At 45.7% G+C, this 12,865-nt stretch overlaps 1 protein-coding gene across 4 annotated transcripts in view; it reads right to left on the reverse strand.

The window, feature by feature from the left end:
* Positions 1–129: 129 nt before the first annotated feature.
* The window catches only part of DNM3 (dynamin 3), a 301,949-nt gene continuing 289,213 nt past the window's right edge, over positions 130–12,865 (reverse strand). Inside the window, exons 21-22 of one of the 4 annotated variants that reach the window (XR_012640541.1) lie at positions 5,488–5,635; positions 143–1,558 (exon numbers count right to left, since the gene is read on the reverse strand). Coding sequence is in view for 2 of the 4 variants with exons in the window: in XM_074960900.1 (XP_074817001.1) it covers positions 5,566–5,635 (70 nt within the window). In the remaining 2 variants the exon portion in view is untranslated. Of the gene's footprint in view, positions 5,636–12,865 lie in introns of all 4 variants that reach the window. The other 3 variants (XR_012640540.1, XM_074960900.1, XM_074960899.1) reach the window with 3 other exon arrangements.

The raw sequence follows: 12,865 nt of genomic DNA on the forward strand, positions 1-12,865 counted from the left end.
TATATTTGAGATGGAATGTCCCTAAAAAAGCCACTCAAAGCTCTTTGGGTCACAGCAGTGCATTCAGAGGAATCTCTGATAAATTGGAATGGGACTATAATGATGAAGATAGTTATCCTTCGATCACAGGGAAGCCTCTGTAATGGGGGAAGGCTAAAGTTGGGTGAAGGAAGTATTATTAAACTACTGCCAAAGCTGATCAGAAATGATCAGCAATGTGCTGGATCTCTGCATGGCTTGCAGCACGCTGGGGAGATGAGTTGCCCATCATGAGGAGAAGCTTGCAGTGCTTTCAGCACGTGCTGACGTGAAGTCTCTTGGATCTGTAGTGTATTAAAGACAGGGCATGTGGGGGAAGATGAGTTTCTATTGAGATGTTTGTGTGAGTACAAAAGACCTTCACAGCCATTAAGTCCACTTAAGAAATATCCACAAGGGTTACAGCAAAACTGCTGTAAATTCTGACAGGCATTTTTTAACTTCTCTGCTGCTGCAATCATCCCACTTTTGGTTTCTCCAGCACCTATCAAAGTACAGCTTCTGAGTGATGCCTCCAACTGAGCCAGTGATTCAGTAACTGAGCTCCTGATCTAAGGAGCTGTCATGCTTTTACTGTTTGTTTTGTTGTAGAAACCATTTCTTCTCTCAGCACTGAGTAGTTGGACGGTACTAACTTGGAGGGGGGAACCTAGATATGTTCTGACGCATCTGAACATACAGACTCACTCCTTCAGGGTGAAATTCCCCGAGGCACAGAGCCAGCGGACACACTATTCCAGTCCCATGCAAGCCCGTGAGTATTCGTGCTGTCCTGCAGCTCAGCGATGAATTTCACTTAGAATGTCTAATTTTAGTGCCAGTTTCTAGTCATTCACCCAAGTTTCTAGCACCCTGCTGTGCTCTTATTCCCCCAGAACTGTGGCAGACTCAGTTAATACTGGAATCTCCCTTTGGATTGCTCTTCTCTCATCTCCCCTTTCAAGGAGCAGCATATCTAGAGCTTCCACCTACTGATCAAAACTCTGACACTCACCACCTTGGTAAATCCCCATCAGTAATGCCAGAAGGTGAGCTCTTCAAAAGAAGACAAAACAGACTGAAGGAATGTAGCATGATCATGTTGAAAGACAGGTGAGGCTCTCAACCACATCCAGAAAGTAACAAACACCCAGCCAATATTTACCTTTATTTCAGGTTCAGAAATGCAGTGCGACATTTTTACAGCAGGTGTATGAGACCTTCGGTAATGACTGAGGATTCAGAGATCCAGTCACAGTGTGCAAAAATCCATGCCAGTAATCCTTTACATACTGCAAAACCAATGGCAGGTGTTGTGGCTCATATTAACGAGGCAATTAACATACAGAGCAACATTCAGAGAGAATCTGAGCACTTGCTCCTCACAAAACGACGCCACTGTGTACATCATTCTGGAAAAGTAGAGAGGGATAAAACACAAACCGGGAACAAAACAAACAGCCGGCAACATGGAACAAATCACATATCAAGCAAGTGCGTTGGACTCTCTGGACGGGAGAAGCCATCTGTATCCACTCGCCTGGAGATAAAGCAAGAGGAAAGACAGGCAGAGTGATATTCATTTACAAAAAGAAGCTGTTCTACTGTGTTACATGCAGAGCACGGCATAGGGGGGGATCAAAGACAAAAGCAGGACATGAGCCTCACGTAAAACCAATGCAGAGGGTGAAACACCTCACCAATACCATCAGTGCAAAACAGGTCTGCATTCAACTGAGTGGTCTTCAGTTCTTAAGACAAATAGATCTATCTAATAATCTCTCTGTACTGTATGCACATAGTTTTAAATAGAGGCTTGCAATATCGAGTATAATATTTTCTATGTTCTAGTATAACACAAGATGGCATTACACAAAACACACACATCTCTCTTAATAGAACAGAAGTCTCTTTTAGAAGAGGCTTATTCAGAAAGTGCCATAAGACAGGCAATGAAGTAAATACATATTTACTATAGCTAAGCCTTCCTTTTCATTTCACAGACACTCCTTGTCTTAGGAAGGTGTAGGGTTACAGACTGAGAGCTACTTATGACACAAGCAGGCACATTACACCTCTTCAGCAAGGTCAACCATGACTTTGCAAGGCACAATACACTATCCATGCTAAGAGCTAGGCTTCGCCTAAACAAAATAATGGATGAGCACCAGCCTGAAGCCAAACTAGAAGTGGTCATCCAACCACATGGACACTGCTCACTAAGGAATGGAATGGAGATTGGAGATCACTAACATGAGAAGTCCTTGATCCATCTTTCCACACACACAGCCAGACAAACTCGCCCAGCCCTTCATTCCTATTAAGTTAACTGCAGGAAGAGAATCATCCTCTACAGTCAGTCTTCTGAGATTTTCTAGAGACAGTCTAATGAAGGGTGAACAGTCCCTGGCTGTGTGTCTGGGATATGGGATCTCAGGCTTAGCACGCCATTGTCTGTGGAGGGAAAGGCTACCTTTCTCAGTCAGCCACTCCCCTACTGGAAGATCTAGGCAGAAGTACTGGCGAGTTGTCCAGCTGTCCTTCCAGCACAGAGTGAGCTGCTGCCAGGAATGTTTCTGGTAAGAACTGGGGGGGGGGCGGGGGGAGGAGGAACTAAACGTAATCAGGGTGAGTAGGAATGAAGAGTGCAGTTCCACAGATTGCCATGCTGACAAACATGAACTATGATTATAAGATGAATCTGTATCAGCTGGCGGTAGACTTTTTTGGTAAAGTATTTAGAATTGCTTTTTCTTGAGAAACGTAGTTTACTCTGAAAAATGCATAACTATCAACTTAAGGTAAAATTATCAGAGTATGTGGATTTGCACTTGAGGCTGATTAATGCGCACATATTTTAATGCTGTGCTTCCTTCCAGAATAGTTTTGTATTGTTTATATTTTGAGATCACTGATGAAAGAATACTCTTTATTTTGGGTCAGATTTAAGGTTGCTGCACTGTGATGAAATATGCATTTCTTAGTGACTGATAAAAACGAGCCCAATTCTCTTCACCTTTTGTAGCCATTTACTTCAGTGCAAACTGTGTGTCAGATGCTATCCCATTCTGATTTCTTTATACCCACTTTGCACTGAAGTAAATGACTACAAAAATACAGGGCAATTGAGAATTAGGCCCAATATGTTATGGGCCTGATTCTGATCTCGGTTATGCAGAATTTACTCTGCTGTAATTCCAATGACTTCAGTGGAGTTACTATAGATTGACAACAGCGTACATGAACTCAGAATCAGGCAATGTGTGGGCAGTTTAAGATTTATCCACAAAAAAAATTATTAATAACTTGGCTTAACTTCAGTCTATTTTCTTTAAAATGTAGCTGTCTCAAGCAGATTTAACTAGACACTTTCTCCTGTGCTTTTTGAAAAAAAATTTCAATTTTTTTTGCCAAATCAGTTTCCAAAGTCAAAGTTAAAAGGGTGCTAAAATAGGGCTTTATAATAGAAGTTGGTTGCAAATTAAAACTTGGAGATAATAAATACAGAAGTTTTGCCTGTAAAGCATACACCTCCTGGTATAGTACCATATAAATACCTATAATAAATAACATGTTACGTATTAAATTACAGAATACTAAAGAGTGGAAAGCATAGAAACATCATTGAAATGTAATCTTTTACTTTCCCATAATTCAAAACAGCACAACTGAATTTAGAAGGTGCAATTTCTTTTTACTTTAAAGATGATTTTATAAGTTTGTTCAGTATTTTAGCATGTTCTTCAAATTAACATTGGCCATTTTAGCAATTCACTAAGATCACCAACGTGTCAAAGTCCATCTTTGCAGTGCTTAAAACACTGACCTCTAGACTCTACAGGTGCGTGTGCTGAGTATAAGGTTGACAGGAAATTAAACTAATATAAAAATCACGCTGCTTTCCCAAGTTAAACTCTCTTATGTAGCAGAAACACAATTTGCTTCAGTGGTGGACACAGCTATTATTTAAATCAACAGTCTGGGAATATTTAACAGGCAAAATTCCCACTGGTTGCGGTTCTGACAGGATCCCTCCACTGAGATACTGTGTACTGTAGCACCACATACAGCTTCAATACATGAATTCATTAGATTGATTCATTACAGTGATGGCCGTCATAACCACTAACTGCCTTCCCTTAGGAACTGTAACGATAATAAACTAACAACAAATACTTTCTGAAGACATCAGGCCAAATTAGTTTAATTCTGTCCACTTCATTTGTTGTACACCAGGGAGGGAAATTTCCTGATCTATTTAAAATGGCAAGATAACTAGTTAAGATAAAGCTTTTTGTAAACAACAACAAACAATAGGACCCTTGAAAATGAACAGCTGTTAAAATAACACATCTCCAGGATATATAGCTGATCACTTCTCACTTGTTTTAGTTGGATAAAGGGACTATCATACCAAGCCACAGGGGATTTCAATGAATGAAAATGCAAAATCTTTACACAGTGTAATTTTGTCTGAGGGTTTTAATAATGGTTGAAAAGAGAGATCAGCTTCAACCAAAATCCTCGATCCAAACAGCACTCACTACCGAGAAAGCTCAGATTCAAATTCAGATCTGAACTCTGTGACTTTGGTCAAAATATCATTCAAATAGTGGGTAAGCAATTGGTGGCTCAGTTACAGACATTCACATATCCAATCTGTTCCAGTTTCTCACACTGAAATGCCAAATATACCACCCACTTACTCCAGACTCTGACACCTTACTCATGGTGTGTTAAGTTTACACTCATGCTCCCATCGAGTTTGGTAGGAATGCTCATGTGAGGAAATACTACCCAGTGTGAGCAAGGGGATCAGAATCTGGCTCTTACCAGTTACTAAAAGAGAAGACTGACTGCCCCTTGGCCTGTAAAGAGGGACACAAAGAGCGGAGCCCATCACACTATATATGGCCTTATTTTCCTTAGCAACGTCCTTCATAAACTAGAGGCTTCTGATGTTGAGAAATTATAGTGAAAGTAACCATCCAGCAGGCTTGTGAAAGAGACATGAGGACATGTGTAATTATGGGGCGTTCAGGAGATTTTAATTAGAGACAACATTGTTTCTCTCAGCCCAGTTGGCATTTAAGGAAGGAAATGTGTATAACTATAATCCCAAATTATAGGAAGCCTTTCTTTAAACAATCTGACGCAGAAACCTGGAAGCTACTTATAAAAACAAGATGTCCCTTTGAAATGGGGAAGAGGCAAACTCTAAGCACTTGGTCAACACAACACACAATACAGCAAGCCCCTGTTTGATTGTATAGAACTGGGAACACTCAAGTGCCTGCATTAATATATGTGTCAATATACTAGCTAAGAAATCAGCTGTTTGCAAGAGGGAAAGTCAAGGCATCACAGACCTTCCCATGACATTTCAGACCTCATAAGCAATACAGAATGGACAGAGTATATTAGTAAAATCGGTTACTTGCCTACAGATGTCCATACATGCGACTATACCTTGGTTATTGCAACAGTTATCAAGCGAGTTGCTTCCATACATTTGGTTAGCAATTAATGACATGCCAGAAACTTCACTTAATCTAACAGGGATGAATCTAACGGACGAATTACAGTGGGTCGAGTGGGTGAAGGGGGTGGTCTTCGGCTAGAGAGAGAAAGAGAGAAAAAGAGAAAGAGGAAACAAGCAGAAACACTGAGTATGAATCTGTAACCTTTTCACTGCTGCAAAATTTTGCTATTGCTGCGTTACCATGCACATGCAGCTATATGTCGCATTTCTACTTCCAATTACAATGGAACAGGACAGCCCATAAGCATTTGCAATAGGTAAGAAGGTAAAATGTTCACTGAACAGCTCCATGAGCAGTACAGATACTCCCTCTGGAATGGCCAACAGTTTGTTCTCTGTTTAAAAGGTTCAGAGGTTGATTGGTCAGATGTCCCTCCCAGCTTAGAAAGGCACAGAATGGAATTAGAGCCAAGTTTTCAAAAGTGGCTGTAGATTGCGATGCCCAATTTGCGGAATCTTGGGCCTGATTTCCAGAAGGCGTTGTGAACCCGAAGCTCCCATTTGCTTCAATTAGAGCTTAGAAGCAACTTTTGAAAATACTGGCCTTCGCAGCTAACACTGGGATCATTAGCTTGTTAGCTCCCAGTTCTCCTGCAGTAACGGGGCAAGAATGGTGAGCTGGGAAAAGACTACTGAGTGGGTTCAATGTCACAGGGCCCAGTGAGGCCAAGACCTGTTCGCTTCTTGACTTAAGAAGTTTTGGTGGGAATCATAAGTACGAGACCGTGTGTGAACGCAGATACATATCAGTCTGGAGCTCAAGTATAGCTCAGTCCTTCACTCCAAGGGACATTTTCTCCTTTTACTGCTGTTGTGCTTAACTTTAACCACATTCAACCCCACTGAAGTGAATAAGCTACTCCCATGGAGTAACTGAAGCATGTGCGTAGGTCTACATGTTCATGACTGCCCTTATGAAATGAATGATTCTGCTTCCAAGGCATTTCATGCCACTGGCATTCCCCCTAGTGGCTAGCTCACTCGTAGGTCTAGTTCCAATGCAGGATGAAGTTTCTCTTACTTGAACGCAATGGGAGCACTTGTGTAAAGACAGATTTCAGAGTAACAGCCGTGTTAGTCTGTATCCGCAAAAAGAAAAGGAGTACTTCTGGCACCTTAGAGACTAATCAATTTATTTGAGCATAAGCTTTTGTGAGCTACGGCTCACTTCATCGGATGCATTCAGTGGAAAATACAGTGGGGAGATTTATATACACAGAGAACATGAAACAATGGGTGTTACCATACACACTGTAAGGAGAGTGATCAGGTAAGGTGAGCTATTACCAGCAGGAGAGCGGGGGGGGGGGGGGGCGGGGGGAACCTTTTGTAGTGATAAGCAAGGTGGGCCATTTCCAGCAGTTGACTAGAACGTGTGAGAAACAGTGCGGGGTGGGGGTGGGGAATAAACAAGGGGAAATAGTTTTACTTTGTGTAATGACCCATCTACTCCCAGTCTCTATTCAAGCCTAAGTTAATTGTATCCAGTTTGCAAATTAATTCCAATTCAGCAGTCTCTCATTGGAGTCTGTTTCTGAAGTTTTTTTGTTGAAGAATTGCCACTTTTAGGTCTGTAATCAAGTGACCAAAGAGATTGAAGTGTTCTCCGACTGGTTTTTGAATGTTATAATTCTTGACGTCTGATTTGTGTCCATTTATTCTTTTACGTAGAGACTGTCCAGTTTGGCCAATGTACATGGCAGAGGGGCATTGCTGGCACATGATGGCATATATCACATTGGTAGATGTGCAGGTGAACGAGCCTCTGATAGTGTGGCTGATGTGATTAGGCCCTATGATGGTGTCCCCTGAATAGATATGTGGACACAGTTGGCAACGGGCTTTGTTGCAAGGATAGGTTCCTGGGTTAGTGGTTCTGTTGGGTGGTGTGTGGTTGCTGGTGAGTATTTGCTTCAGGTTGGCGGGCTGTCTGTAAGCAAGGACTGGCCTGTCTCCCAAGATCTGTGAGAGTGATGGGTCGTCCTTCAGAACAGGTTGTAGATCCTTGATGATGCGCTGGAGAGGTTTTAGTTGGGGGCTGAAGGTGATGGCTAGTGGCATTCTGTTATTTCCTTTGTTGGGCCTGTCCTGTAGTAGGTAACTTCTGGGTACTCTTCCGGCTCTGTCAATCTGTTTCTTCACTTCAGCAGGGATCTACAACCTATCCTGAAGGACGACCCATCTCTCTCACAGATCTTGGGAAACAGGCCAGTCCTTGCCTGTTTCTCAAGATCTGTGCAAAAATGTGCTGTAAGATGATTCCCTAGGATGGGTCTATTTGTATTGTTTAATAGTACAAACAAAAATCAATTGGCAAATGGACCCCCTCCCCCCGTCTTGCCATGCCAGACAGCCGGACACTGGCACAGTTCAGCTTGCAGATGGCTCCTCTTATTTCCCTGCTGCCACACCCAGCTCTCTTCTAGTTTTGTTTACATGTTCTGATTATTCGGCACAGCCAATCAGCTTCCTTTGCTTGTTGCTTAGCTCTCTCCAGCAGGGTTTTTATGCCGCATTTTATTACACTACATTCTGCCCCTTCCCCAACTCGTAAAGGGTGGTTTTGCTCCCCATTTTATTAAGCAGGAAATGTCAATTCTTCCTTTATTTTTTAATTCAACCCAGACCACCACATGTCTGCGTAAAGGCTGGGCAGAATAAGAGTTTGGGTTTTTTTTGCAGTTTTGATGATCAATTTTGTTTTTTATTTTTTCTGATTTTTATTTTACAGTTGTGGAAAATTCCATGGGGTGGGGTAGGGCAGTTGTTGAAATTTACATGGGGTGGAGCATGGCAGTGCTGACAGCTGGCCTGTAGGGGGCTCCCAGCACTGAGAGCAGGACTGCAGGGGGCTCAAGATATGAGGGAGCAAGGTGTGGGGTGGGCTGCAGTCCTGCCCTGGTGCAGCAGAGATCCCCATCCAAGACTGCAAGGTGAAGGATGAGCCCCCATCTGCAAGGTGCTGCTGAATGGTTCCAGCTCAGGGACAGCACCCACTCCTGACTGGTGAGTGAGTGAATGAATGGGGACATGTCAGCAGTGCTGCAGGTGCGAGGTGCAGGAATGATTGGGGTCTTGGAGGGACAGAGGAGAGACCCTCAGACAGGATCCACAGTGTGCCCTTGTTGCCAAGAAGCTAATGGCATATTGGGCTGCATTAGTAGGAGCACTGCCAGCAGATCAAGGGAAGTGATTATTCCCCTCTCTTCGGCACTGGTGAGGCCACATCTGGAGTATTGTGTCCAGTTTTGGGCCCCCTCTTACAGAAACGACGTGGACAAATTGGAGACAGTCCAGCGGAGGGCAACGAAAATGATTAGGGGGCTAGGGCACATGACTTATGAGGAGAGGCTGAGGGAACTGGGCTTATTTAGTCTGCAAAAGAGAAGGATGAGGGGGGATTTGATAGGAGCCTTCAACTACCTGAAGGGGGGTTCCAAAGAGGATGGAGCTCAGCTGTTCTCAGTGGTGGCAGATGACAGAACAAGAAGCAATGGTCTCAAGTTGCAGTGGGGAAGGTCTAGGTTGGATATTAGGACAAACTATTTCACTAGGAGGGTGGTGAAGCACTGGAATGGGTTACCTAGGGAGGTGATGGAATCTCCATCCTTAGAGGTTTTTAAGGCCCGGCTTGACAAAACCTTGGCTGGGATGATTTAGTTGAGGTTGGTCCTGCTCTGAGCAGGGGGTTGGACTAGATGACCTCCTGAGGTCTCTTCCAACCCTAATCTTCTATGATTCTATGACAGGGCCGTGAAGAGGACGAGACCCCGGCCATAGGAGAGGCCATCCTTGTAGCTGAATAGCTCCTGCTCAGGGACGGAGCCAGTGATGAGCTGCCAAAATCTTAACAACACGTCCCCTCCTCACCCCACGAGGGGGTCGTTGCCCACCCCTGCCCCCCGGGACTCCTGCCCTATCCAACCCCCTGTGTTCCTTGATGCCCCCCCCCAGGACCCCTGCCCCATCCACCCCCCTCCCCTGTCCCCTGACTGCCCCCAGAGCCAGGCAGGAGGGTCTCGTGGGCCACTGTAGTGGGTGCCCACCCCACCCCTAAGAGCCAGAGGGACCTGCTGGAGAGCGAGGTGGGGAGACCCGGAGGTGCTTACCTGGGGAGTCCCTCTGGCTCCTAGGGGCGGGGGAGCGTAGCTGGGGGGGAACAGGGGGAACGGCCGCTCCCCCACTGATCACATCAAAAGTGGCGCCTTAGGAGCCGACTCCGTGGGTGCTCCGGGGCTGGAGCACCCAAGGGGAAAATTTGGCGGGTGCAGAGCACCCACCGGCAGCTCCCCACCCCGCACCCGGCCCCAGCTCACCTCCACTCCTCCTCCGCCTCCTCCCCTGAATGTGCCGCCCCGCTCTGCTTCTCCGCCCCCTCCCCTGGCTTCCCGCGAATCAGCTGTTCACGCAGGAAGCCGGGGCGGGCTGAGAAGCAGGCGGCGGCTTCCCGCTCAGGCCGAGGGTGGTGAAGGTGAGCTGGGGTGGGGAGCAGTTCCCATGCGCCTCCCCCCCCGGTTACCTGCTGTGGCGCGGGCGGCCCTCCTTGTGCCCCGCCCGCCCCAGCTCACCTCCACCTCCACGGACCTGAGCGGGAAGCTGCGGCCTGCTTCTCAGCCTGCCCCAGCTTCCCACGCGAACAGCTGATTCGCGGGAAGCTGGGTGTGGGGCTGGAGAAGCAGAGGAGGGCGGCGTGTTCGGGGAGGAGGCGGAGGCGAGCTGGGGCTGGGGAGCTGCCGCTGGGTGCTCTGCACCCACCAAATTTTCCCCTTGGGTGCTCCAGTCCTGGAGCAACCATGGAGTTGGCGCCTAAGGCGCCACTTTTGGCCAGTTAAATTTAGAAGCCCTTTTAGAACCGGTTGTCCCTCATGGAACAACCGGTTCTAAAAGGGCTTCTAAATTTAACAACTGGTTCTAGCAAACCGGTGCAAACCGGCTCCAGCTCACCACTGGACGGAGCCATTCAGCAGCAGAGTGGCCTCCCTGCGGCCAGGGGCTCGTCGTCCTCCTCCTCGTTGCAGTTCTGGCTGGGAGGCTCTGCTCTCATGAGATCCCAGCCTTTCCTGTACCTTGCGCCTGCAGGGTTTGGGGGTCACTGGTCTCGTGGCCGTGCAAGGAGCCCTCTGAAGCGAGGCTGTCAGGGGAGTGATCTCTGCAGGCATAAAGTGTGGGGAAGGCTGTAGTCCTGGTGGGGCAGAGCAGAGACCTCCAGCCAGGACTGTGAGGAGGAGCCCAAACCACCAGCTGCTGTGGAGGCCACCCCGCTGCCGAATGGCTCTGTCACCAGGCAGGTGTCATTCGGCAGCGGGGTGGCCTCCCCCTGCACCCCGGCAGTCATCGCCTTGCTTGCGGCCCCCGCTAAGGGTCTCTGCTCTGCCCCGCCAGGACCCCAGCCTTCCTTACACCATACCGATGTAAATCGAACCCTGCCAAGCCAGTCTGTATAGCTGGAGTGCGGTCTGAGCACAAGAACTCCTGAGTTCTAAATCCATTGCTAGCAGTGACGCCATTAACACCCAGTGAGCAAGTCACAAGCTCTCTGACTGCTTCCCTACCTCACAGGGGGGACTTTTGGGATAAATGGGCCCAATTCTGCTTCTACTGAACCTAATGTGAGTTTTGCCAATGACCTCACTGGAAGCTGGCCTCCTGGCACTAAAAGTGCTTTGAAGATAAAAAGCATGAGTGTTAGTATTTTTTGAACTGGGACTCAATATTTGAAGCACGTTTATGCTTGAAAAGCTTTGTTTTGTTTTAAGTTTAGCTTGTATTTCAATACACTGCCCTGTGGAGAAATGAGAATCTTAATCCCTAACACACAACACAAATGGGGCAGACTCCAATTGATATCCTAGTGGAAATCAACAAGCTAAAATAAAATCCCTAAACAGCAATTTCTTCATGGTGTATTTTTCTAATAGAAGAATGCTACTCAGCTAGCTTCAGTGTTAGTTTGTTAGCTCAGATTACAAAATTGGTAGTTTTGTAAAGAACCACTTGTAATGCTCTGCATTTGTGCTGGATTACATTAAACTGTTCCTTTGTTGAAGTACATCATGTTGCATTGCTTAGTGCTTACTGAAAACACCAACTAATGTGTGTACAATTTACAAACAAGAGAGAATTCATACAGCTTCTTCATAGTAAATGTGAAAGATAAGACCAGCAATGTATCTCAGCACAAACTTGAACGATACAGTACATTGAATCCAAATATCATACTTCCAAATTCTTGTGTTCAAATTTACATTTAGACTAGGTTGGTCAGAAATTAGATGGCACAGTAAGATAGAGGCCTGAGTTTCAATTTGGTTTCGGTTTCAGTGAAATTAGTTTGGTTGTCTTGTTCTACACCCCGTTTATATACACTAAAGCGCTACGTAGCCTTATTCCTTCCACGACTGTCCTACAATGCAGTGCTCCCCCCAGCGAAGTCCCTCTGGTTCCACAAGCCACTGAACATAGCAGTTATGCGAGGCAACTCCTAGTCTAGCAGCCTCCCAGAGGCAGGGAACCTGAATGCTGGCATCTGTAGCTTTTGTTCCTGATGCCAGCATGCACTATAGAGAGAGGACCAGATGCTCATCTGGTGTAAACTGCCCTAGCTCTATTGACTGCGGTGGAGCTACAAAGATTTACACCAGTTGAAGAGGGAGGGAGCGAAAAGGGCAGGCCTGGAAGCTGCTGATCACTAGGCTTGGAAGGATTAGATTTTTAATCAGGAAAAGTTGGTAAATGTTGATTTCCCCAGACACACACAAACCAAAGAAAAATTATTTCCTTCAATAATAACAGAAATTTACAGATGGGCAAAGTAAGGAAAATACTGCTTGAGAACTTCAGAGTTTGAATTAAGGAAACTCAGTTGAGTTATTTTGTACATGTCGACATGGGATGCTGACATTTCTGTTTTGACGGTTTTAACGTTTTGAATCTCAGCACCTACTGTCAGTGAATAATTACACTCTGACCCCACACATAATTTCCCACAACTGTGAAAATTTACATAGATAAAAATGCTTAAAAATAAATATCAATATAATCCATCAACATGATAAAAAAAACAATCTAATTCTGCTAAGCCTACCTATCACTCACCCAGATTTCCTTGGCCGGGGGCATAGCGAGTGTAGGCCCACTTTTTGGCTTTCAGTAGGTTTTCACCTTCTTAGTTTGAAGGAATCTGGACTTCTAGCACAGGAGGACAGGCCTGCAACACAGGCCTTCTTTCCTCTTCCCTCACTTTAGGCCTGGAGCTTACAATGGAAGGAATTTCAGCAATCGGTTACACTGGTGTAACGGAGCAGA

Source organism: Natator depressus, chromosome 8 (genome assembly GCF_965152275.1).
Source record: "Natator depressus isolate rNatDep1 chromosome 8, rNatDep2.hap1, whole genome shotgun sequence".
Lineage (NCBI taxonomy): Eukaryota > Metazoa > Chordata > Testudines > Cheloniidae > Natator > Natator depressus.